The following is a 24,459-nucleotide window of genomic DNA, read 5'->3' as shown; positions in this document are numbered from 1 at the left end:
AAAAGTGATGTAATGCGCGGGCACGAGTCTCAGCATCAGGACCACTCCAAGCGGGCTCGAGGATGCGCGCGCCCGCGGAGGAGAGACGTTTCCCATCACGTTACACAGACCTCTACTAAAAAAAGGCCTCTAATAATGATTTCATATTGTTACCACATATACCCTGCTCACCTACCAAGTGGATTTAATTATTCTAGCTGATGTTTAATAGCGAGTTTATAATGGAGGTAACTACAACCACCCCCTTCAGTAATAATAATACTACATGTTTAACATCTAGTAATGTTTCTACAATACTCCTTTCGTGTTCTAGTTCGGACTTTTATATTGCAATTTAAAATCGCATTTATACAAAGTGTTTGGGCTCTTTGCTGTTGCACTATCCAGTAATGCATGGTGGTAGCACCATCATGCACCACAAAAATGAGCTCGGGCTTACAGCCAAGGCAACACAGGGGTGGCTTTAGGACAAGCCTGATTGTTGTTCCAGCGGTCCGGCCAAAGCTCAGACTAAAACCCCAGAAAACACCTGTTGAGACCTGAGGCTGGCAGTTCACTGACCCTTCTCATCCAGTATGGTGGAGCCAGACCCACTCTCAAATGCAATCTCAATGCGTCCTGGGGAGTGTTCACACCTGTCTTTAAAGTGATCGGATCGGATTTAATTGTATGGATTCTTTTATAAATGAGAGATTTAGAATTGAATACATTTGCAAATAAAAAATCCTTTGTTTTCAGTTTATCACCATGGCTTTTATCCCACAATTGTTGGGATAATGTGGAAATTATGTCATTTTAAAATTAAAGTTACAACATAAAAAGTAAAGGGGCCTTAATACTTTCCAAACTAATATCTTACTGTTCCAGAGGTTATACCTGCATTTACGCCTCAGCCTACAAAAACAGCCTACCACATTTTGCATATCATATATTCACAAGAAGTCACGTGGCCGGGCCCCGTCTCCAAATGTTCATTTCGTAATCTTGTTATGGTCGCATGTCCAGTTCGTAAAGTATTTTGTGAGGCGGGGCGAGTGTGTGAGAAGTCAACAAATATCTGCGAGGCATGGAGCCATGTTGGAGGAGGGGCTTCTTTCTGTTTTGCTTTTAATTTTCACCATTGACTGTATAGCTTTCACGTGTTACGTCGCCGCCGTGCGTCATATATTCCTCTCGTCGCTGATTGGTCCTTGTTTTGACAAGAGAATTGATAGACGTGTAATAATCCAATCATAATGTCAGCGAAATCTGCTGCCTTTATGGTAACTCGTAAATCTTAGAATACAAGCGCCTTCTGTGCCTTCCCCTGGCTTTACGCTCAGATTTAAGTGGAAAGACGCCAGGTGTGGTTAGGGGACAACACCTAGCACTTTGTTAAACTATACATTTGTTATAACAACGCCGGGAAATACAATATATAACGCCTCAGCTTTACACTGACTAAAAATTAGCAGTAACTTGTGTATGTAAAACAACATTTTTGGTTACTTACGAAACCGTGATACTGCTGACAGCGCCTGAACGCACCGTGAGAAGTTTATACGAGCCAGCTGTTGACTGACCCGGTTAGTCCACTAATCTTCGTCTGTCCGTCGTGACTACCGGGTACCTCCGCTCTCTCAGCCGCAGCTCACTCGGTGACATTATCCGTCCTAAAGGTTCCCCAGCCGGGGCATGCCCCGCCATGTTCGACCTAAACGGCGGCTGGAACTTGTCCTTCGCCGGGTGCGGGTTCTTGGGGATTTACCACATCGGAGTTGCCAGTTGCCTGCTGGAGAAAGCGCCCTACCTCATTAAAGGGGCCACCAAGCTGTACGGGGCCTCCGCCGGTGCTCTGACGGCCGCGGTGCTCGCCAGCCAGGCGCCCATAAGTAAGACACAGGTTTTACACTAGCTCTTGTCTTTCGTGTTGTTTGATTATAACGTCTCACAGTGAGGCATGTGTGTATTTCTTTGTGTTTTGGTGTGAGAAAACATATACGAAGCTTTGTTCAAAGCATTCTTAACCGTGAACGTCATTTCCATGCAAATACAAAACTATGAATAGCTATTAATTTTATTATTAATTAATTAACTATTAATTAAAATCTACATTACTATACAAATAATAAAAGTTTATTTCTTAGCACTTTTCAAAAGCAGAATTAAATCATGCTGTACTGAGGAAAATCCTGATAAAATAGAATCAGGCTACAAATGTAGAAAATGAAACATAATTCAGATTTAAATATATGATGATATGATATTAGAAATTGTGCAGAGTTTGAGTGTGTTGACGAAATGAAATGGAAATTCAAGATTCAAGATGTCTTTTGTCACATGCACAGTGTTTTTACTGTACAATGAAATTCTTACTTGAAGAAATATAAATGCTAAAAAGCTTAAAACCCAATTTTAGAAAGCGCTCTGTGCCTTGTGCTACAGATACAGCCAGTGGTGGGTACGGGGCTGTTCAGGAGGCTGATGGCTTGAGGGTAGAAGAAATGTACCTTAAATCCAGTTATTAAACCGTTATTCTACTTTCAGTTCAAAGCAATGAAAAGCATACTGTAGTATTTTTCTTCAAGATTAAATGTCACTTGTCAGTCGCTGCTGGATTCACCCTAGAAAACCTAACATGAGGATTAAAACTGCAGAGCTGATGGAGAGAACTGTACACAGAGCAGGCTGATTCTTTGATATTTGTTCAACCTGTGTTTCAGTTTAAAATGGAAGTGCTGGAGTGCATGGAAGTACTGGGGTCAGGTCATAAGATAACATGCATGTGCTTTGGTCAAAGGGACTCTTTCACTTTATGTTTCACGAGTGATATCAGTAAACGTGTCAAAACAGACTGACCTACGCTCACGGACTCATAGGAAGCTGTGGTGACCTCTGAAGGGGATCAGTAGTCGGAACAGTGCAAGTCACTTTAAATCATTGACTCATGCTATCTTCAGAGGCTATTGATCTAGCCATAGTCACACTGTGTTTTTGTTTTAGCTGACTGATCTTCAGATGGTGGTGTTGCTTCAAACTCTTAAATGTTTCCTTGTTCTTTCCTTGACCTAGGTAAATGCTGTGAAGATGTGATTGAGGTGGCAAGGGAGGCCAGGAAGAGAAACCTGGGCCCCCTTCACCCAACCTTCAACCTTGTCAAGGTGATGAAGTCCGGCCTGGACCGGGATCTGCCTTCTGATGCGCACACCCTGGCCTCGGGGCGGCTCTGTGTTTCTTTGACCAGAGTGTCCGATGGAGAGAACGTGCTGGTGTCGGAATTTAGCTCCAAGGAGGAGCTCATCCAGGTACGGGGTGGAGGTGGCGGTCATGTCACAAGACACGGATATGCGTATTCTTTGGTTTAACCCTGCACTCTCTCCACAGGCGCTGATCTGCAGCTGTTTCATTCCCATCTACTGCGGGCTGATTCCTCCATCCTTCAGAGGAGTGGTAAGTGGTTGATTCGCACCCATTATGGTTTAACTTTGGTTTGGTCCTCGGGGATACACAGTTATAGTGTCTCCTCATGAAATAGTCCCCTCTTCTGCTTTATTACACATGATCGGCATCATGAAGAGGGAAGCGTGTGACTAAAAGGAAGTTGGAAAAAGAAGAAGGAAGCTTGAATGGTGAAAGAAAGTCAAAATAAGCAAAGTTAAAATGGAATTAGTCAGATATCAGAGAGGCAGATCCTTAGGAGTCTGCATGCAAAAACATGTTCAGTCAGGATGCAGCTGTGATCCAAAACTCAAAAAGTGACAGAATGATTCCAGTAAATACAGGAGCCACAGCTTTGAGATACAGACTATTGTACTAAAAATATGGGTCAAAGTGCAAAACTGCTTCCCATTACAAATTATTCTCATGTCCAGACAAAAAAAAAGAACTGTAGCAGTCAAATACCAAGTCCTAGTTTTTGATGCATCTGTTGACTTCACTCTGAAGTCACTCTGTTGGACTTTGGCAGTGATCTCATAATCACTCATAACTTAGTGAGTAAGAGAGATCCAGATCCAGATTATATAGTAATAACGAAATAAAAAGTTTACCTGCATTGCAGCTGAAGTACATAAAATTAATCAACCAAACGATAAACAGAATTATGTAACCCTGTCATTCAGACATGAGTAGATAAACTCGAGTTGCTGGAATAATCAGTTTCTGTTTTGAAAATGCAAAGGTTAATAGCTGCATTTAATAAAGGAGGCGCAGCATAAAGAGCTGAAAGCATCAGTTGAACTGTGAAAGCAGCTGAAGCGTCAGTTCAAATATATAAGCACTGAAAATGTGTGATCGAAAGCTAATCCCTGCAATGGCTAATGAACAAAAGCTGTCGAGGTTTATCCACTGAAAGTAGTTGGAAAATGCACTCCGCTCTGATGTTGGCATGAATACAGGTGAAATGTCAAAATAACAAAGTCAAGACTGATAAGATAATCAGCCATGACTAACTGAGTAAAATAAATGACCTAGAGTATCAAGAATGCTCCATCTTAAAAACTATTGGATTAAATTGTGCCGTTTTATATAATAATCATCATCCCAGCAGTGAAGCTCCACAGTGGCAAATCGAATCAAATAAACGCCCTCTTTGTGGACATTTCCATGTGTTTTAAGCTGAATGGAGCCAGCTGTCTGAGACTTGGGACCGAACCTAAGTGATAAAAACCCACATGAAACCGAGTGCTTCCGCTAAGTTGATACACTAGATATTTCTGAACTATTCACGTGTTGTGTTTGTGTGTATGGTATACATGCGTATTCCGCCTGCAGGAGCTATTTGTGGATTCCGTACATTGTGTACCTAGCTACACAGCTACAGACTGCCTGCTGGTGCAGTGCCTAGTAAAGTGTGAGTCACCACCTCGCGTGAGTGTACATTCACACGAGGCATGACAACACATGAGCAAATGTGTGTGTGTGTGTATATACACAGATCAGGCACACCATTATGACCACCTTCCTGTATTGGCGTATTGGTTTTGCTAATATTAGTCTTGAATCATAGGAAAGCATTGCATAGCTATAGGTCAGAGTCAACTGTTGATCCAATTTAGTCAAAAGTCAGCTTTATACATCTACTCCGATCCGGCATAGCATTATGATCCTAATATTGTGTAGGTCTCCCTTGTGCCTCCAAAACAGTTGTGACTCATCAGAGAATGGACATGGGCCTTCTGAGGGTGTCCTGTGGTGTCTGGAAACAGAATGTTGTTAGTGGGGGCCTTTGGGTCCTATGGGTTGAGGGGAGGGGCCTCTGTGGATCATCCTACAGATACTTGATCAGATTGGGATCTAGTGAATTCGGAGGCCAGGTCAACACCTTGTGCTGTTTTTCATGTCTTTTAAGTTGTTAGCTGACTGATCTTCAGATGGTGGTGTTGTTCCTAAAGCACACACATTCACACACCAGTACCAGGTCCTTTGAGCAACTCAGGGTTCAGTATGGCCACACCTCTAATTCCTGGATAAACCAATGTGTTCCCATGCTAACACTTTTAAGCCTGATGAGAAGGTGGATAACAAGTAAAAGAAGCACTGTTTTATTCTGAACCACAAATATCTACATCATGTCAGTCAGTAGGGTTTATCCCCTGGGTGCCATGAATGTTGGATGACATAGGTACGCCATAGTTGTTCAGATATTAACTGTAGGCCAAAGTGGTGGACACACCAATTGATGTTGGCAAATTGTCAGTGCACTCTGATTGGCAAAATGTATGATTGTCTTGGGCGTTTCCGCATTGCAAATGTGCAAATGTTTTTGGGAGGATGCTTTTAAAATAATGCCATGAATGTTTTTTGTTTAGCAATGCTGCTTCTCCGATTACGGTTAAAACATTTACAGCATATTGTCTGAGTGCAAAGTGAACCCTCCTGACCTACAATCCCTGTCTGTCCTACTTTCTGTCAGGGTGGCATTTCCAAACACAGAGGCAACACTTTCAGACATTGCCAGATTGAATGGGATTTTACAGCTGGCATTTAGAACGAGGTCAATTCCCTTAAGCGCTCTAAAAAGGAAAGCCCTCCTTAATTTTTCAGTATTCCACAGGATGAGTTTTTTTCAAATTTGAGTGACTTCTGTGACAGTACATGACAGCAATTGCATGCCATGGTGGCAGTGGCTCAAAATATGTTTGTGCCCATTATCATACTACAGCACTAAAAGTTCTGGATGATGCATACTGACTATGCAGTGAGTGATCCACGTCAACAAAATTTAAACGGCGTGAGCTTTTGAATAAAAGTAAGTACAGTGCATGCATCATTCCTGTCTGTTTGTGCGTCCTTAGCGTTACGTGGATGGCGGGATCAGCGATAACCTGCCGCAGTCGGAGCTGAAGAACACCATCACCATATCGCCCTTCTCTGGTGAAAGCGACATCTGTCCCCGGGACAACTCCAGCAGCTTCCACGAGCTGCGCTTCACCAACACCAGCATCCAGATGAACCTGGGCAACATGTACCGCCTCACCAGGGCTCTGTTTCCGCCAGAACCTAAGGTAAGGACCAGTTTAGCATTTCAGGGCAATACAGAGGAGGAGCTCATAACATGACAAAATTATATGTATATGAACTAGGACCTTCAATAAATTAAAGGTTTAGTCGCAAACAATCACATGATTTCCTTAGTTAACCCACTTTAACGCAAATTAGTCACACTTTTAAAATTTAAATGGATATTTTTCAAGTTTTTATTACTCTTATAAACATGTCAGCTGCTCAGAAAGCTCAGTAAATACAGCATTGGCATTCAGTTACCTATGTCTTTATTGGTCTTTAACTCTTTTGTTATCCAGTTTATGGTCTTTATCCATTTCTGCATGTTTGCTCATTCTTCTTTTTCTTTTGGGAATTTGACAGTACACGGCATGTTGCTGCCCTTTGCAGGGTAAAATTATTTACTGTGGCCGCACTCCAGAGACTGCTTGTTTTGCTACAGCTTAATGTGTAGCTGCAAGCCTGTAGCTTTAATCACTTCCTGATTTTCCGAACTACGACACGTGCAGCCTGATGTAATGCTTTCATTTTGACTGCCCTTATGTAAAGCTATGATTCTGAGTCCCGGTGTTAAATGTAGCAAACCCTTAAAGTTCATTTAAAGCTGCGCCAATCGATATTTTTATAACAAGAAAGGATCAAATTACTATGTGAAGTGAGAGGAATTGCATACTAATGAACCCACATGGAACTACCGTCTAAATATACAAGTTTCCCTATTCATTTACCCCACACCAAATCTGGACCACTACAGCGCAGTGCAGTCCTCCTGTTATTGTAAATGGAGGTAGTGCGTTTATTGTGTAAGCACGGGGGGCGTATGTGTGTGTGAAAAAGAAAAAAAGCAGGACTTCAAGCAGAACTTCAGCCTCAAACTCCAGCATCTTGTTTTGACACGTTATCTCCCTCTGATTTCATGTTTCCTCATGTTGTTATCAGTCCCTGTGATAATTATTAGTTGAGCTCTCACACGAGCTGAGCTTTGGCCTCGTCGGAGCAGACCTGTCTGCTGTGTTGTTTTCCTCACACAGATTCACCATGATTGTGTATGTTATAGCTCAGTCCCATAATTATGTAACAAATCGTTCACAAATCTCTGTTTCTGAGGCACGTGTGTTCTTAGCACATTCCTCGAGGCAGGAATGACCTCGCTGTACCACGCCACCTGAAAAACAATTCGACCAGTACGCGCTTGAGCCAGTAACTCACACGGTTGGCAGGTCATGACCTCTGTGGTCTGACCATTCCAGCCAGGGGATTGGCTGTGAATACATCTGCTGATGTCAAAAGAACCCTACTGAAGGAGTTTCTCTTATGCAATAAAACAAACTGACCACAGAGACATGGCTGTGTCATAAATGCAGTCAGTGATAGAAGACTATGTCCTTCTGGCTTTCTAACAGATAGTGATATCTCAACGTTGAATGGCAAACACATCTGTTTGTTTCAGCTCTGTGCTGTGTCAACAAATATAACCAGAGTTTATATAGTAACTATATAACCAAATATATTGTAAATTCCTTCAACATAGAGGGTTGGTCTTTATGTTAAAAATATTAATATACACTGATCAGGCATACCATTATAGATTTAGGCTTAGACTTAGACTTTATTCATCCACAAGGGAAATTGCTTGGTCACAGTAGCTCAGTTGCACATAAAAAAAACACTCTGGAGAACCACAAGTAAATGAAAATAAATCAATAAAAATAAAAATATAAGTAAATATCTAGTAAAATAAAATATAAGTTAAAATCTAGTAAATAAAATTAAATAGTACAAACAAGAAATACAGATAGAAGTAAATATATATTATATACATGGGAAGGATTAATAAGGTCATTAACATTAATCACATCTATTACAGAAAGGTGACTTGTTGTATAGCTGGAGTGAGTAGGGTATGAATGATGAGGCCAGGTCAACACCTTGTTTTTTTGAGTTGTTCCTAAACCGTTTTTGTGTGTGTGCCTGTGTCAGGCTGCATCCTGCTGGGGATGGCTGCTGCCATGGGGAGGGGGTGTCTGGGCTGGTCTAGGTGGGTGCTACATGTCTAAGTAACAGCCACACGAATGCCAGGTCTAAAAGTTTCTCAGCAGAATACTGAATTGTCACAAGGTGTTCAATACTATTCACTTCTTATGTCAGTGGGAATGATGTTGTGCCTGATTAGTGTACCTTACCTGACTGTAGCGTTGTGTAGCTTAGCATTCGCAAATGCACTTAGTGCACATTAAATCACAAATTGTTGGTCTGCCATTTCTAGTTTAACCAGATATAATGTGTCAAACAGTGAGTTTTAGAGATGTTGCTCAGTTTTATGGACACAGTCCAGCTTGTCATTTCCACAAGTTAACAGTCTAAGATAAGCTCAAAGATAAACTACAAGAGAAAATTGCTTTATGGCTATTATACAGACGTATTCATCTGTGTGAATTATTACACTGAATGATTTGTTACATCATTCAGAGTTTTACATTTAGAAGTTTCTTTTTGTTCTTGTGTATAGCGACTTAACTCCCTGTAAAACCTCAATCAGTCAAACATTTTTGGGACAGTGGATTTTGTCTTATGATTTCCATTATACAGAATTCCTTTTAAATAATATGGGAGACTTTAAATACTGAAATCACAACAAATCTAACAAAGAAATGAGGGAAATCAATATCCCTATCAAGCAAACTGTTTAATTTTTTTTATTTTTTATTTATTTAATCATTTTCAGCTTTTTACATCTGCCAGTGTGGAACCAGAGATTAACACATACGACATAAGCAGAGATAGGTTTAATGTCTGTTTTTGATATTTTTCATGGCTTGAACAAACAAAGTGTTCCTTTAAAAATTGTACTGCTTATATATATTTTGGTCTGTTTTTTGGTTTCTGATCTTTTATTTCACATAGTCATTGAGAAAGCCTGTCCTAAAATATTCTTGCCGTGGTTTTGTTATAAATAAGCTACAAAGCTACTAATGCAGATAACTAATTTATAACAAAAATAGCCTGACTGTAGCTTACATACGACAAAGAAAGCAGACATTAGGAGAAAAAGGCAGTTAAATTCCAGTGAATTCCAAAGTTTTTCCCCATATGGAAGATATATTGTCTTTTCTCCACAGATACTGGCTGAGATGTGTCAGAGCGGTTACAAAGATGCTCTACGCTTCCTTGAAGAGAACAGTGAGTTCTCTATTATTGTGTTACCACGGTGACTCTCGACTGAGGTCACCTGGTTATGGTGCATCCCTATCCCTATCAGGCTCTAGCCTGATCTTTGGACTGTGTCACTTACGTCATATTTTGTGATGCCAGACCTGCTGATGCTGGAGCGTCCAACCTCGGGGCCCTCCACGCCAGAGAGCCCTGAGAGCTGCTGTTGCAACCATACTGAAACAACGAAAGAGTGGGTGCTCCGGAGGCTCCGTCTGCTGCGTAAACAACACTGGTGGCTGGATGAGCAGATTGCTCTGCCTACGTCAATCAAGAAAGGTTGGTTGTCAGCCCAGACTTAACCGGCTTAGTGAGGAAGATACGTTTGAGGCATGTTTTTGTTGTTCGACCTCACAGATTACATAATGTGTATTTTGCCCCATGTTCCGATATCAATCCTTTAATATTCAGTATCGGCCAATCCCAGTCCCTATCCAATCTTAAATAAAACAAATTTTCTCCCACGATCTGTGACAGCTTTGACGCTAGCCAATGGCCACTAGAAGAAGTCGTCTTGTTCTGTTTTTTCCTTGATACCAATCTGGACGTCTGTACTTTAAACGTATGTGTAGATAATGGTATAAACATGATACGTGGTTGTCTCTCCTGTTTTCCATCTGTCAGTGTTCTGCGAAGCCTGTCAAGATAAATCTGGCCTGTACGCCAAGGTGTCCGAGATGCTACCAGTGAGAGTGGCTTCCTACATGCTCATGCCGTACACACTTCCTGTACAGTCAGCCTACTCTGTGGCCCAGAGGTGAGGTGACAGTAGCAGTAAGCACTGGGTTCTATGCAAAGAGCAAGGCCCATGATTAAGCAGCACGTGTATTTAACATGATGTCTCCTTTGGATCAGGTTTGTGGAGTGGATCCCAGAGGTGCCAACTGATATGCGGTGGCTGTTCAGTGTGGCAGGTGATGTGTACCGACAGGCCTGGAAAGGACAACCAGCCGGCTCCATCAGGTGATTTGACTAAGTGTTGCAACTTTAGGACAATATCAGTTCTTTTGGTGGAATGCCATGGACAGAAATCGGATGATTGGCTCTACTGGGACATTGTCCCCCAAGATTCCAACAAAGTTAGGATGACTCAATCTCAAAATTAGCTAAAGAAAGGCATAACTACAACATATTAAGAAATCAGGCGTCAAGTAATGCCTGTTTACATTAATCACAAATAGGATAAATGACATCTGATTCCTCCAATCTACTATTAGAATATTAATTGTACTATTTTTTGCTTTCATGGAATCTCTTATTTGCCTGTTACAGCTAAACACACAAAGGATAGATTGTCTGAAAGCATGGGCTAGTGTTGTAGCTGTAGCTGTAGTCAGACAGCGTGTTTGTATAGTATAGTTTGACGCACACTGAAGAGCTCTGTGTTAGACCAGGCATTGAAGCTATTCTGAACCTGTTTATAGAAATAGAATAGAAATAGAATGTCTGTATTTGTCATTGTGGTAAAATGAAATTAAGGTTTATGCCACTATATAGAGTATATGTAAAGGAATTGATTTCCTGCCTATTGCTACTATACGTGATTCTTGTTTGGAATAAGTGAAACTCTTACACGTGTTTATAATTGCATACACAGTGAACCATGTCTGAGGAAATGCTTGAGTGTGCCTCCACTACCTTCGAAGTGTGACGGTACCCTGCAAAGAGACGCCCTGCCCGCTCTCTCTGCCCTCGACCTCCACGGAAACTACTGGGAGGTCCCCAAATCTACCTCCTCCTCGTCCCAGCATCATCCTCCCCTCATCGCACCCTCATCTCCACAACAAGTCTGCTTCTTTGTCGGATCGCAGGATGAATCCTACAGCAGTGAGCAGCAGTAAAACAATTCAGGACCTTCACTTTAGCTACGATGCGGCCACATTTTAGCTGTCCGGGTCAGGCACAGGTGCTTTGATGGGTGTTAAAAGTTTGAACAAATAAGCCCTACTGTGTAACTATTTGTCACGTTGACAGAACACTCCAAATGTTTTATATTTCCGTGCAATCTGGACAGCGTTACAGCTAACTTCATCAATTTTATAATCTGTTTTAATGCACAGCACAGAACAAAGAAACCTAACAACCTCACACCTACAGCCCTACCTATCTGTTAGTTTAGTATTATCATCCATTCTGGTACATTTAAAGTTTCTGTCAATTTATGGATACATCCAAAGTAAGCCAACAAAATTTTAGAATGTTGCAAAAGAAACTACTTCCAGAGCGTGCCAAAACTTGCCCCATACTGGCCTTCTACTACTTAGCTACAGAAAACCACAAAAGGAGAAACTGTACACTATTTCTACTTCAACTGCTACTTCCTGTCATTTCAAAGCATAGACTGTATAAAGATGGACGGCGGAGCAGCTCCTCAAAAGTGAAGCAAAAGCAAGTAGAGCTCCCCCTGGTGGCTGGCTGCAGTATAGGTCATAAGCTCCACCCCCTCCATGTTAGTGGATGGGACTTCGGCCAAACTAAATCACTAAAGTACACATCAGTTGTTTTCAAGGATAGTTTCTCTCATTTCGTGTATGCTCAGTGTCAGTTTAGTTTTGTTTTAGTTATTTGATTCTATGGAAACAGGATGTGACATTACTATGACTACAAATTGGTATGCCAGATGCTCTATAAAGCAGTCCCATAAGGCCGTGAGAGTTGGAAAAAAATAAATAAATAAATAAATAAGTACAGGGTATGATCCAACATTTCTTTGTAACTGGTGGAGGTAGACCAAAGTGCAGTATTAATTACACAAAAAAGCATGTGAGTCTGGCGGATGTGTGGATGGGTTATCCGTAATGCGGGTGTGCATGGCTCCACTCTCGGATATTTGTGCGCAGGCTCTGGCTCAAAACTTGCATGGTGGTGCCGCCTGGATCCCAGGGAAGTTTGGCCAATGCAAGGAAGTGGGGAGGTATTGTCCATATTTATATACAGTCTATGTTTTAAAGTATTGATTATTCCAAGCAGATTTCAACAATTTCAGCAGAGAAATATTTTAACTATGGCTTCAGTAAAAAACAATCAAAATGTCACAACAACAGTGCCTTGTTGGGTATAGAATTCCTGTTGTTGTCATTACTGTGTTATTTCCTCCTCTTCTGGCATTCATTTTAGTGAATGAATGTGGCCCTATTATAACTGATCTTGTCAGCGATATGACAAACTATGACACAAATCCATACATTACTTACAACATTATAACTAAAGTCCACGCCAATTTATGAATACATAAACACATGTACAGCCTAATCAGCAGCCCATTTTCTTATATGTAAAGCCAGCAGCTTACCAGCATTTTTGGGACCAGATGGCTGCTGGTAGGTGTTTTGACAGAACTAGAAAACGTCGCTAACCAGTGACATTAAATATCAGCGTTGCCAGTAGCTGCAGGAAAATATAAAAGTGGTATAAAAAGATATGCAAGAAAGAGAAGCTTATAATTATAAAACTTTGGGGTGTGCCAACGTGGAAGAGGGTTGCTAAGGAGTAACGAAACTTTTCACATTCCACAACTAGTGTTTAATCCAAAATAAAAAGTAACAATACATTAACCTTTTAAAATGAGCTGATTTTAATGTGTGTTGCCTTCTTCTAACTTTAAAACACCTTCGGAACCAGCTGTATGGTTCGACCTTCAACTTTTAATATGTTTTGTGTCAGTTATCACTTGAATGTCACGGTACGTTAATGCACTGTGTTGTTATTTAAAAATTAAACAATTGTAAATGGATCGACTGTGTGATTTTTATTTGAGCGTTCTGCAGCCAAGGGCACAGGATCAACACAAATTCAAAGAATTTCCTCATTTACCTCCGAGAAATGCAGTGTAATGATGAATACAGTATTGTTGGTGTCAGCTGCCAGAGCCAGCTCTAAAATTTATCTTCAGATAAAAAAAAAAGTCGGCACTGAATACAATTGACACAGATGTGGTCAAGAATCGGGCCTTTGTGTAAGAGTAGCTTTCAGAGCTCTCGGAGCATGTGGACAAAGATTCTCTGGTCCAATGAGAAACAAACTAAACTCAGAACTCAGAAGAAATATCCACGACGTTGCTCACTGGTGGAAGCATCATAGTATAGGGGTGCTTCTCAGCAGCAGGAAGAGACAGACTGCCCATCAGAACTGAGGGAAGGATGGATGCAGAAGACCTGCTCCTGGATTCATCTTTTAACACGAGTAAAGTCATACAGCTCATATAATGCTCTAAGACTTTAACCAACATACACAAGTTCAGACGCTTCCCATCCAGTTTGACAAGTTGACACACAGAAATTGGATTCACATGAAACTCTCCACCTCACCTCTCTGTCAAATTTTATCTAGAGAAATTACGACTTCTGCCAGATCTGAAACATTTAAAATTAAAAAAATAAATAAATGAAACACATCTTACATCTGTTGAAAGGGTCATGCCATTTTTACAGATTTCATTCATCCATAGTATTCATGTTCCAATTCCTATCCCTACTCTATCCTTTTATGAAAGTTTTTTTCAGTTCAACTTGGTGTCTATGTTTTTATTGCATTTACATATAATTTCTTTACATTCTCATATTTGACTTCTATTCATATTTAATTATTTTTTACTACATAAGAATGTTAAAACTACCAATGCATCACAACAAGCCTGTGTGCTCATAAAGAGAAAATAAATAACTAAATAAATTAGGAATCAAAAAAATAATTTTAAAAAAAAATCTAATTTATTTGTTTATATACTATCGTTGAATACGTTTTTTTTTTTTTTTGCGTCTGTATTGTTGCAAAAAAACGGTTCTCAAAATAAAATGTTTTATATAGCAAATTATTTGTATACAGCTGATGAACGTACTGCGCATGCGTCCTGGATCACCATCAACATCAGGGCAGAAAAAGAGGATGGCGGATGATGGCAGGGAAGAGTCGGTGGCTACGGACGACGACTCGGACCAAACAGCTGGCGACGGGAGCTTAAACAACACGGTGAAACAGTAGCTTCTTCTTCTCGTTTTGTTTGTAAAACGACTCTTACATATACTGCTGCGTAGCACCATAAAAAAACAGTATTTCCGTTAAATTGTAAAAAAAACGTTAGCTAACAGCTTTAAGCTAGCTACATGGAAGCTGAATTGGATGTTCGACGCTTTAAATTGACAGTCCTGATAACGTGTTCACCATTCAAGTTTTATTTTTTTATCAGAATGAGGTTATGTATGATCCGGTTTCCTGTTGCACACTCTTCCATAGTTAATATGGAGCAGGAGTGAGCAGGTGGATGGACCCAGGTGTCTTTACGAACAGCTGTTTTCAGAGTCGTTAATGGTGTCTTGTGTTGTGACGGCTCAGATGTTGGAGGAGGGCTCGACTCTCCTGCGCAGGATGGAGATCTGTGTTGCTGAGGCTGAGAAAAGGAGTGGCAAAAACGCAGTGAGCATGCAGGAGACGTTCACCGTGTACCTGGTCGAAACCAGGTGAGCACAGCTTAGCCCTTAACAGTCCAGTCACAGGAAGCGCTGCATGTTGAGCTGAGACGTTTTGGTATGCATGCATCACCTCTTGTGGCGATGTGTCAGCTCAATCTACTTCTGTTTTTTTTGTGTGTGTGTGTGTCTGTACAAAAACAACACAAATGTCTGTGGTTCAACTTTCAAAGGCCAATGGACGCTGTCGCTGAAGGCCGCAACCCAGCCCCTGACTCTCTGTGGAGGCGATACAGTGAATTCGAGCTGCTGCGGAACTACCTAATAGTCACTTACCCGTACATCGTGGTGCCCCCTCTGCCCGAGAAGAGGGTGAGTTCAGTGTGGCTCTGCTCTCCAACATCTGTTGAGTGATCAGACCTGGTTATGTGATGAATCCGATCACAAGTGGCCAGCTTGAAGTGCATTTGTGAACACACCCAGGACACATTGAGGACAGACCACATTTGAAGGAGGTCTGGGCCGCTTGTGACTACATTCTTTCCTAAGTGTCAGTGCGTCCTGGGTCACGTTAAATACCGCCTACTTAGCCGGGGCGCTCTTGTGTAAGCAAAGTGTTGCCTCATACATTCAGAAAAAGAAACACACGCCCACTATTATAAATGATCACCCAAAAAGGAAAGAGCATAGTAATCTGTCCTTATTTACCTTTATTTCTAGAGATTTTTTTCTTTTACTTTAATGCGTATTGAAGCTTCCAGAGTTTGAGTTATAATCTGAGCTTTGTATGGGTCTCTTAAATAACTAATTTCAGGGCGCAGATCAATAACTAATTAAGTAATAACTTCTAATAATAACATGTATGTGTGCTTTCATTGATCAAAGCTTGTTCCATAATTTGTGTCAGTTCCCTAAGTCTTCACGTCATGACACGCACACAACTAACTACTAAGTGTTTTTAGCCAGTTACCTCCCATTGGATCACGGAGAATGCATTCAAATAACCAAGTCTCAACACCCCCTATCTAGACAACTCACCACTGGCTTCCAGATAGCCACTGGTGAATTGAGACATAAAGTCGATATGGAGCTGGATATCTCACTTATTTTCTCCATTATTTTCTAAAAGTATTCTGCCATTAAGTTCAGATTTGAAATAATGTTTGAGCGGTCACATAAGTCACATAAAGTGTGAAGTATTTGTGTAATAATAATAACATGTAACAGAATTGGTACTTTTTGGAAAATACAAAATCATTTTAAAAATATTGTACCTGCTACAAATAAATGACTTCGAGTCTGATTTTCAGGTGTTTTAATTCATCTCACCTGTGTAGGAAAACAGTCAAGCTTAAAGAAAGTGTCCAGAAAAGTTGACTGAAAATGTTCTTGCTTTGTTCCCCTGCATGCAGGCAGAGTTCGTGTGGCACAAGCTGTCGGCAGACAACATGGACCCAGACTTCGTGGAGCGCCGCAGGGTTGGCCTGGAGAACTTTCTGCTTCGTGTAGCTTCTCATCCTGTCCTATCCAACGACAAGATCCTCTACCACTTCCTCACTGAGGTACACGGTACTGAACTGTGCATCAGTCAAGCTGGCTGTTCAAGTGATCGTTTTCAGATCAGTCTTTAATTATAACTTCCTCTGCTACTGTGCGGCAGGAGCATGGCTGGAAAGAAGTGGTGTATGAGACAGGATTTCAGGCAAAGGTATTGGATATTTGTGTTGTCTGTTTGTAATCTTATGTTGAATTCATGCAGATATTTTCAGTGTTCACTAACCTGGAGCACCTCCTGTTACTCATTTTTTCAGTCAGATTCCAGGCTGCGAGCTCTCAGTGCTACCTTCAGGGTGAGAAATCCAGATAAGTAAGTTAGTGTTTCCTAAACACACTACTTCTATCAATAATTCATCCTTGGTTATTTAGAAGTATACTGAGAATAAGACATAAAGGAATCAATTCACTGATATTTCATCCAAGGTTAAGTTCAACAGTAATCCAGTTAACACTGGATTACTAGGTTAACGTCTTAAGTAACAGATCCCATGCAAACGCATATTGTTTAGGCTTGTTCAGAGTGTGTCAGTCTGTCGTATGCAGCCGACTGTGCCATTCTATTTAAGGGGGTGGATGTTTTCCATTTTCAGTTGAATTAGACAATAATCCATTTCCTTGTACATTGTGATGTGATATGTCCACAGCCAGGTCTCCTATCTGATGTTTTGTGACCCTGAGCAAGGGTTCACATAATTGTTCCTGTACTAAGTGACAGATGGTGGAAGCAAGGCCCTACATAATAATGTTCTAATCAATAATTCTTTAGTCGGGCTGCCCATAGTAAGAGGGTGTAGCGTTTACTACACTTTTTAAATGTCTCATTAGGGCACCACGTCCTGTTATCGTAGGAAGAACGCGGTTTAAATCAATTTATCAGTCTCAGTTAAATAATTTGCATATCTGAAGGAGTGGATCCTTTTCCACAATTTGTACCAGTCATTCTCTGCCGTAAAACAACGTCACAAACAACTTCTTAAGTGTGATCAAATATTTATTTAATGAAGTGACAACTATGAATAAATGAGGGACTAATAGAAAATAGGTGTGTAATTAAATAAAATGAATATGATAAGATATGAAACAATTAATTTCTGGAGCAATGGTGAGAGATGGAGATATGTTATGGCCTAAACTAACGTCTCTCTAAAAGATGTTAATAGGGAGTTTCAAAGTAGTGACACCAACTCTTTGTCTTAAGCGGTAGGAACGATTCAGCCTACTTTTGTAGAGTCTTCTCGGTACGGTGATGGCGAAGCGTCGGTGTGACGAAGTGGTGACGAAACAGCACAGCTGATGCAGGTCTCTCTTGGACCGGTAGATAGGACTTGTTGCTTGATCTTCAACTCCAACACCCAGCGTCGCTTGAGAGCGTTGTAGGTGTTCAGTCAAAGGCAGATGACACTTTGCAATGTCTTTGTGTTCAAAGAAGGAAGCCGGATCGTCACAGCTTCTCTGTGTTGTTGCTATGGCAACAGCCTCTTGGTATCTTGATCCGTCGAAGAGATTGGGTCTTTTTCTGATATCCCAGCTGACTACGCTGGCTAACTTATAAACGATGTTGGTTCTCTTAATTAGTACTTCGGTTCGTAGAGTATAAAAATGAATAAAACTAGAAAAATATTTAAGTCACTACAAAAATTGTACGTCGGGAAAAAGGTCTGACGCGAAACAAACAGAGCTTGGAAATGCCGCTTAACAATATCCAAGTTGTTCTTAAAACAAAGTTACTAAGTATAAACGTGACTAAATACGGAAAGAAGAGCAAGTAAAAGTGCAAAGTAAAAGAAAAGTAGAAAGTGGAAAGTGGTAAAGTGTGGAGAAGAGGGAGCATCCCTCTGGTTTTATGTGTTAATTATTCAGGGCGTGTTTGGACCGGGTTTCCAAATTCTTTGCGCGGAAAGGAAAGGGAACGCCTATACTTCTTTGTCTACAGATATCTTATTACCTGATCTTCTTACCCTGCTTTATTTTACTTAATTTTAATCATTCCATCACTCATCATGGCTTGTTCGCGATGTTCTTGCGTATGCGGCAACACTCAACATTACAAGATGGCGTATCAGAATGACCACATCAAAATAACTCATAAGCATCAGTAATTAATAAAATCAGGTTCTCTTTACAGTGACATTTTGCTAATAACAAAAGGTTGGGGTTTCTAAAATAATAATTCCAACAGTTATAGCTTCAACTAATAGCTACCATTAGTATAAGAACATATCTAAGGTTCAACATGCTTTAATTTCAACAATGATAAAAGAAAGAAAATGTTTTTAAAGATAGCCACTTGGGGGCACTGTTGATCCATCTTACTTGTGACAAATTATGTGAATTTGGGCTAGGTTTATTGTACAAGGATCAAAATCGTCTCATTGGGATCCTAAGCACTTCCTGAAAAACAATATATAACTTACCAGGTTATTACAATTTTGTCATATTATCAAACTTAGGCTCTTTTTAGAGAGGAGAATGCAGATCAGAGTCTGGCTCTGGGGAAAGAAAGTTATTTACGACATGCTTATCTGTTTTTCACTCCCCTGGTCACTCTGGGAGAGGAGAAGGAAGAAAGTGTTTGGTATGTTTGCATGTGTGTGTCTCTGAAAAGGAAGAATTAATGAGTCACAGGCTTAATAGCATAATTGAATATCGCTTCTTGATTTTGTTTATATGAAGTATGAGAGTCAACTCCTTCATTCTTTGTAGTTCCTGATATCGTGTTGATGTTCTTTCGATTCAGGACTAATTAGATCAGAAACAAGAGTGGGAAACAGAACAGAAGTGTAAATCTCTCTTTTTGGCTCAGATGACGTCCTCAGCATTCAGGGAGGTCCGGTAGCATGGGTCTGTCCAGCATTTAGACATGGCACATTTATGGCTAAGGTGTAAAAGGTTGATCTGTTAGAAGAGTTCTTCCACAAAACAACTCCGTAAATTTACATTCCAGAGAGGAGAGGGTTCCGAGGATGACAGGATCCCCTACAGAGGGCCTTCCTAAGCATTTAGACAGAATTGATCTCCAGCATTTTGGTTTAAGCCTAGGAAATGCTTAGTGTGACTGTTAAATTTATAAAAATGTAGATTGGAGCCATAATGTCGGTTTAACATTTTTGCCTCCAACTGAAATTCAGTTTTCAGTTTTTACCATAAAGGTGCTTGAGGAGATTTGAAAAAGTTCAAACAACCAGCTATTAAGAGGTTGATGGAGCTTGATGGTAATGATTAAAATGCAGTTTGTGTTTTATTAATATGCTGGTAAAGATCAATCTGTAAGTAATTCCGTATTTATAGAACATTTTTCGTTTCATGTAAAGGTCCTGCACCAAATATTTAGATACATCTGATGGAGAAACTCCAATATATTAATTTATATTAATTCATATCAGCCCACAAAGGCAGAGAGGTCTCACATTTGGGAACCAGGAACCTTCAAATGTTTGAAATTGTCCTGTTTCTCCTCTTTATGTGTCTTCATTGTCTTACTCAGACGCTTCACGGATATGAAACGCTACAGTGATGAGCTCCAGTCTCACACCTCCCAGCTGCTCCGAGTACGAGCAGTAAGTCTTTCTTTCAGCCTGTTTTCCTGTCACTCACAATAAAATCTTAAAAAAACGTGCTTCATGCTCTTAACTCTTAAAACTTGCAAGGACTTTTGTTTATTGTGGCCACTTGGGGACAGCAGAGACACGTTGTGAACGCAAATGAATGGCTGAAAGTAGTGATGGAACATAAAGTATGTTATGGTGCAATAGACTCATAAGATTTCAAGTGGTAAAGGAAAAGAGTGTCCGAATAAACATGAAATAAAGGAAATGGAAAGTCCATTATTGCTCTCAGAAACAGTAACTGACCAATCACCATTCATTGTTTGTATGTCTTATAGAGGGTTGCTGATCGACTGTATGGTGTTTACAAGGTCCATGGGAACTATGGAAGAGTCTTCAGGTTTGTCAATAAGTTTATTATAATAGGTGTGTGCATGATTAACCTTTGTATTGTCTTCATGTCAACCATGTAACTTTCGTCCTCCCAGGTTAAAACCCACCTGGTCTTTTTGACGATTTATAAAGTCTCACAATTGTAGCCTAGAGGATTTCACTACCTGTACAGCATACAATGCCTTAGACAGTAGATTTGAAGAAGGGAAGGGAATCCTCAGAAATTTCTCAGTTCTGTGTCAAATGGAGCGTGGTGTGTGCCAGACTCTTGTTGCTCATTTGAATATGTGTGTGTGTTCTTCCATGTGTTCACTGCAGTGAGTGGAGCGCCATTGAGAAAGAAATGGGGGATGGACTACAGAGTGCCGGCCATCATATGGATGCGTAAGTCGTTCAGTCTAGACTGTCTTCTCATTTCTGTATAGTTTGACATTACTTCTCAACTGATACTGTTTACACACACAGTACATTGAATGTATACTGTATTGTTGGACTGTTACAGCCAACTGTGTTTCTTCCTAAGACAGATGTTTTTCACACATCTGCAGATATGCTGCCTCAATAGATGATATCCTTGAGGAAGAGGAACATTATGCTGATCAGCTGAAAGAATACCTTTTCTATGCTGAAGCTCTGAGGTGAGATGCGACTTGAGCAATGTCTGCACATGTTTTTAATGTGTTTATTTTCTCCCTGCCAATAATACACATAGAGCCTTCAGAAACTCCTGCAGTTTAAATTGACAATAAAGGCACTGACAACACTCAATGCTTTCTATTGTAACAGTCTTGCACTAATGACCACTCTTTGCTCCTCTATTGTGACATTTCCAAACGTAAGTAGATGACAGCCTGTTGTAACCTTTCTCTCGGCAGGGCGGTGTGCAGGAAACACGAGCTGACCCAGTTTGAGCTGGAGATGGCTTCGCAAGACCTCATCTCTAAGAAGCAACAACGTGAGGAGCTGGCTACAGGGGTACACTATGCTCACTTAATGCATGTATTCTTTTGCACTTCTTTTTCTATTAACTTTAACCTACAATGCCTGCAGCAAGCATTCGTATTGAGTTCTGACTCTGTGGCACCTGCCAGAGACAATCCATGACCCACTCGACTCTCTGTTATAACATATATTTTGTTTCTGTGCATCCAAATGGGGTCTGAGATCAGATCACTCCATGAGTGAGGCAGAACTCAGTCAGGACATGATACATACGTTAAAGAATAATTGCTAAATATGCAATACAGCATGCGGCAGACTGAAAGAAGTGATTTGAGAAAGATCTTGGAAATGACTTCTTATGTATTTGCAGTTTTCAGTTTCATGTGTAGTCCTCCTTCACCTCCTCAGATAGTGCGGACATTCTCCTTCAAAGGAATGACCAACAAGCTTTTTGGGCAAGAGGCACCTGAGCAGAGGGAGGCGAGGCTAAAGCTCCTGGAGGAGCTAATAACAGAGGGTGAAGAGACCGTCAAGGAGAAAACAGTCGAGTGCGAGTAAGTTGTGGGCGCTGCTCTCTTCTAGCAGAACGTATGTGAAAGCAGCATACGTTTTCATTGTGCTTTAAAGCTCCGTTGGCTAATTCTGTGTGTGTGCTCTACTTGATGTTTTGGTGCAGAGAGCACGTTGAAAGGGGGTGGGTGGACATGCAGCGCTTTCAGGAACAGAAAGACAAAGATCTGCGTGAAGCGCTCATCAACTACGCTGTCATGCAGATCAGCATGTGCAAGAAGGTAAAGAAGGAGCACAGGAGCCATCTGAAGTCCACAGATGATTGTCGTGTTCAGTCATGTTCTTATTTCTGCTCTCTCTTTGCAGGGAATACAAGTGTGGAGCAATGCCAAAGAATGTTTCCTCAAGATGTAACACTGAAGCCATATTCAGAGGATGCCCACTCTTAGTAATGATCTGTTGAGGATTCTGCACAGTGATGCCAATGTTTTCTGGCTGGGGATAGAAAATGTCAATATTAACATAATGTGTGCACAAAAAAATGTAACAGTAGTAATTCATACTCACTGCTAACCTTTTGGGGTGTGAACAGGATTACCAAGACCATTGTCTCTAACCTTAAACAGGCACTTTGCCACAGCCACAAGTCTGATTATCATTCTTTTTAAAAACCTTTTTGGTCTCCCAGCTTTATGCAAGAGCAAGTCTAAATATCAGCACTTTCCAACAATTTAGATAACTCAGGTTTGATTTAGGCTGGTGTGAAACCAGTCCAGTGAACTCTGGTCCCAGAAGATAAGAGCTAGCTATACAGGAATTAATCTCCTATTAGGTGTGCTACATAAAAATACAAGATTAATGGTAACACGTATATGCTTCATCAGCTTGTCCCTAATATATGAGGAACTGGAAGGCAGTTAAAACGGGCCCTATTTCACAAAGAATGACATAGATCAAGCTAAACTAGATATCAGATATAAAGTCTCGATCATAAACAAAGTAGATTAAACAAAGTAAGATAAAATCTCAGAGTGGTGTCGATGTATGCTGTCTGAAAGCTAAGTCTACACTGGTCTAAAGTCTGCTGAGAAGTGATTATGCTTCAGCAAAGATCTGACAGGCCAGTCAAATTGTTTGTGCGGGCTTTATGCTGTGACAGAAGACAGGCGGGAAAGACAGAAGAGTAACGGGCACGTACTCGTTCATGTCACCTGAGAGCCGTGGAATTGACTTTGTTTACATTTGCATTTATGTTTTGCATGCAGAGGTTGCAGTACCAGTTGAAACACGAAATGAGTCTGGCTACACCCTGTAGCCAGGATGAGTGCATCTGGTAGCTCGTGAGTCTGCATCAGGATTGTTTACTTGAGTAAAAATAGTTCATGACGTTTCTTCTTATTTATTTGTTTTTATTTGATCACACTGGTGTGCAACCGTCAGTGATAGTTACCATGGAAAGAGGGTACCGCTTCTCACAAGAGAGTCGTGGCTAACTTTTAAGCTTTCAGTAGTAAAAACAGATTATTTTTATGAAATTGTTTCCACACCATATTTATCATCCAGATTTGTCACTCTAGTTATGTTTAAAAAATATGACCTCATGTTTTATTAATCATGTTTCTCACGGAAGCTTTAGTCCGTCATTAAAGTTTCCGGAACAGGTTGGATGTCTGTGGTTTTTTTGCATCTCAGTTTTATTTTTTGACTACTCAGAGCACTCGTGTATTCAGAGGTCATCATCCAGAATAGGCTTCTATCAAAGAAGTTAGAGGATGATTAAAATCAGCCTCAGTACTTGACTGCTTCATGACTCTGTCTTGCTTTGTCTTGTATTGCGTTTTTCGCAAAACAAATACAATATATATTACAGATATTACAGATTTAAAAAAAGAACACATGCAATAAATACAGACTTGTAAACTTGTATACAGACGTGTATGTAAACACCTTAAAACTGGCCTAATACTACACACCTGCCTAAAATATCTTCATTAAATGAAATGTAACAACCACATGGTGATGATTTCTATATCTGACTGTCATTGTGTGTGACCACTCAGGTCTCAGTACAATCTGGAGTCAAAACTCAGTGCATTAATCACATTAATCCATTTGCCTTGTTTGTAGGAAGTAAGTATGAACACAGACCAGAGAGATCAACATGTCATATTTATTCTTGGTCTGAGGTACACATGTAAGAGGTAGCCAATCATCACCTTAGACAGAAGTACAGAGGCATCTAAATCACGTTATAGGGCTTGAAAGTGTATGTCTTACAACTTCTATATCACGTTTTGAATTCTTGGCAGCAATAAGCTTTGTGGGTTCATTTCCAGTTTTAAATCTCAGTTTGAATCTGGCAGCTGGTTCAGTCTATTTACATAAATCATTAGTTAGTTTTTGTAGTAATTTTT

The 24,459-nt window shown here is 40.5% G+C and overlaps 2 protein-coding genes across 2 annotated transcripts; both read left to right on the top strand.

The window, feature by feature from the left end:
• Window positions 1-1,580: 1,580 nt before the first annotated feature.
• pnpla3 (patatin-like phospholipase domain containing 3) lies at window positions 1,581-13,501 on the top strand. Its single transcript, XM_084573376.1, has 9 exons — window positions 1,581-1,871; window positions 3,052-3,284; window positions 3,364-3,429; window positions 6,276-6,485; window positions 9,603-9,663; window positions 9,796-9,972; window positions 10,318-10,450; window positions 10,549-10,656; window positions 11,291-13,501. The coding sequence occupies exons 1-9, from the start codon at window positions 1,685-1,687 to the stop codon at window positions 11,532-11,534; spliced, it is 1,419 nt and encodes a 472-aa protein (XP_084429502.1). The 5' UTR covers window positions 1,581-1,684; the 3' UTR covers window positions 11,535-13,501.
• Window positions 13,502-14,474: 973 nt separating this feature from the next.
• On the top strand, window positions 14,475-23,681 carry LOC311508844 (sorting nexin-4-like). The gene is made up of 14 exons (XM_084573833.1): window positions 14,475-14,661; window positions 15,025-15,149; window positions 15,332-15,470; window positions 16,511-16,660; window positions 16,759-16,806; window positions 16,910-16,965; window positions 20,140-20,212; window positions 20,539-20,600; window positions 20,912-20,977; window positions 21,142-21,231; window positions 21,469-21,568; window positions 21,944-22,089; window positions 22,212-22,326; window positions 22,412-23,681. The coding sequence occupies exons 1-14, from the start codon at window positions 14,521-14,523 to the stop codon at window positions 22,457-22,459; spliced, it is 1,359 nt and encodes a 452-aa protein (XP_084429959.1). The 5' UTR covers window positions 14,475-14,520; the 3' UTR covers window positions 22,460-23,681.
• The last annotated feature ends 778 nt before the right edge of the window (window positions 23,682-24,459 follow it).

This window comes from Chelon labrosus, assembly GCF_963514085.1.
Source record: "Chelon labrosus genome assembly, chromosome: 23".
Lineage (NCBI taxonomy): Eukaryota > Metazoa > Chordata > Actinopteri > Mugiliformes > Mugilidae > Chelon > Chelon labrosus.
The sequence above is the reverse complement of the archived record's forward strand: the minus strand, read 5'-3'. Positions and strand labels throughout refer to the sequence as shown.

Coding starts and splice junctions, on each gene's coding strand:
- pnpla3 (XM_084573376.1), top strand. CDS start 1,685: ATGTTCGACCTAAACGGCGGCTGGAACTTGTCCTTCGCCGGGTGCGGG. Junction 6,486..9,602: donor TGTTTCCGCCAGAACCTAAG/GTAAGGACCAGT, acceptor TTTTCTCCACAG/ATACTGGCTGAGATGTGTCA. Junction 10,657..11,290: donor CAACCAGCCGGCTCCATCAG/GTGATTTGACTA, acceptor TTGCATACACAG/TGAACCATGTCTGAGGAAAT.
- LOC311508844 (XM_084573833.1), top strand. CDS start 14,521: ATGAACGTACTGCGCATGCGTCCTGGATCACCATCAACATCAGGGCAG. Junction 14,662..15,024: donor ACGGGAGCTTAAACAACACG/GTGAAACAGTAG, acceptor GTGACGGCTCAG/ATGTTGGAGGAGGGCTCGAC. Junction 22,327..22,411: donor AGATCAGCATGTGCAAGAAG/GTAAAGAAGGAG, acceptor CTCTCTTTGCAG/GGAATACAAGTGTGGAGCAA.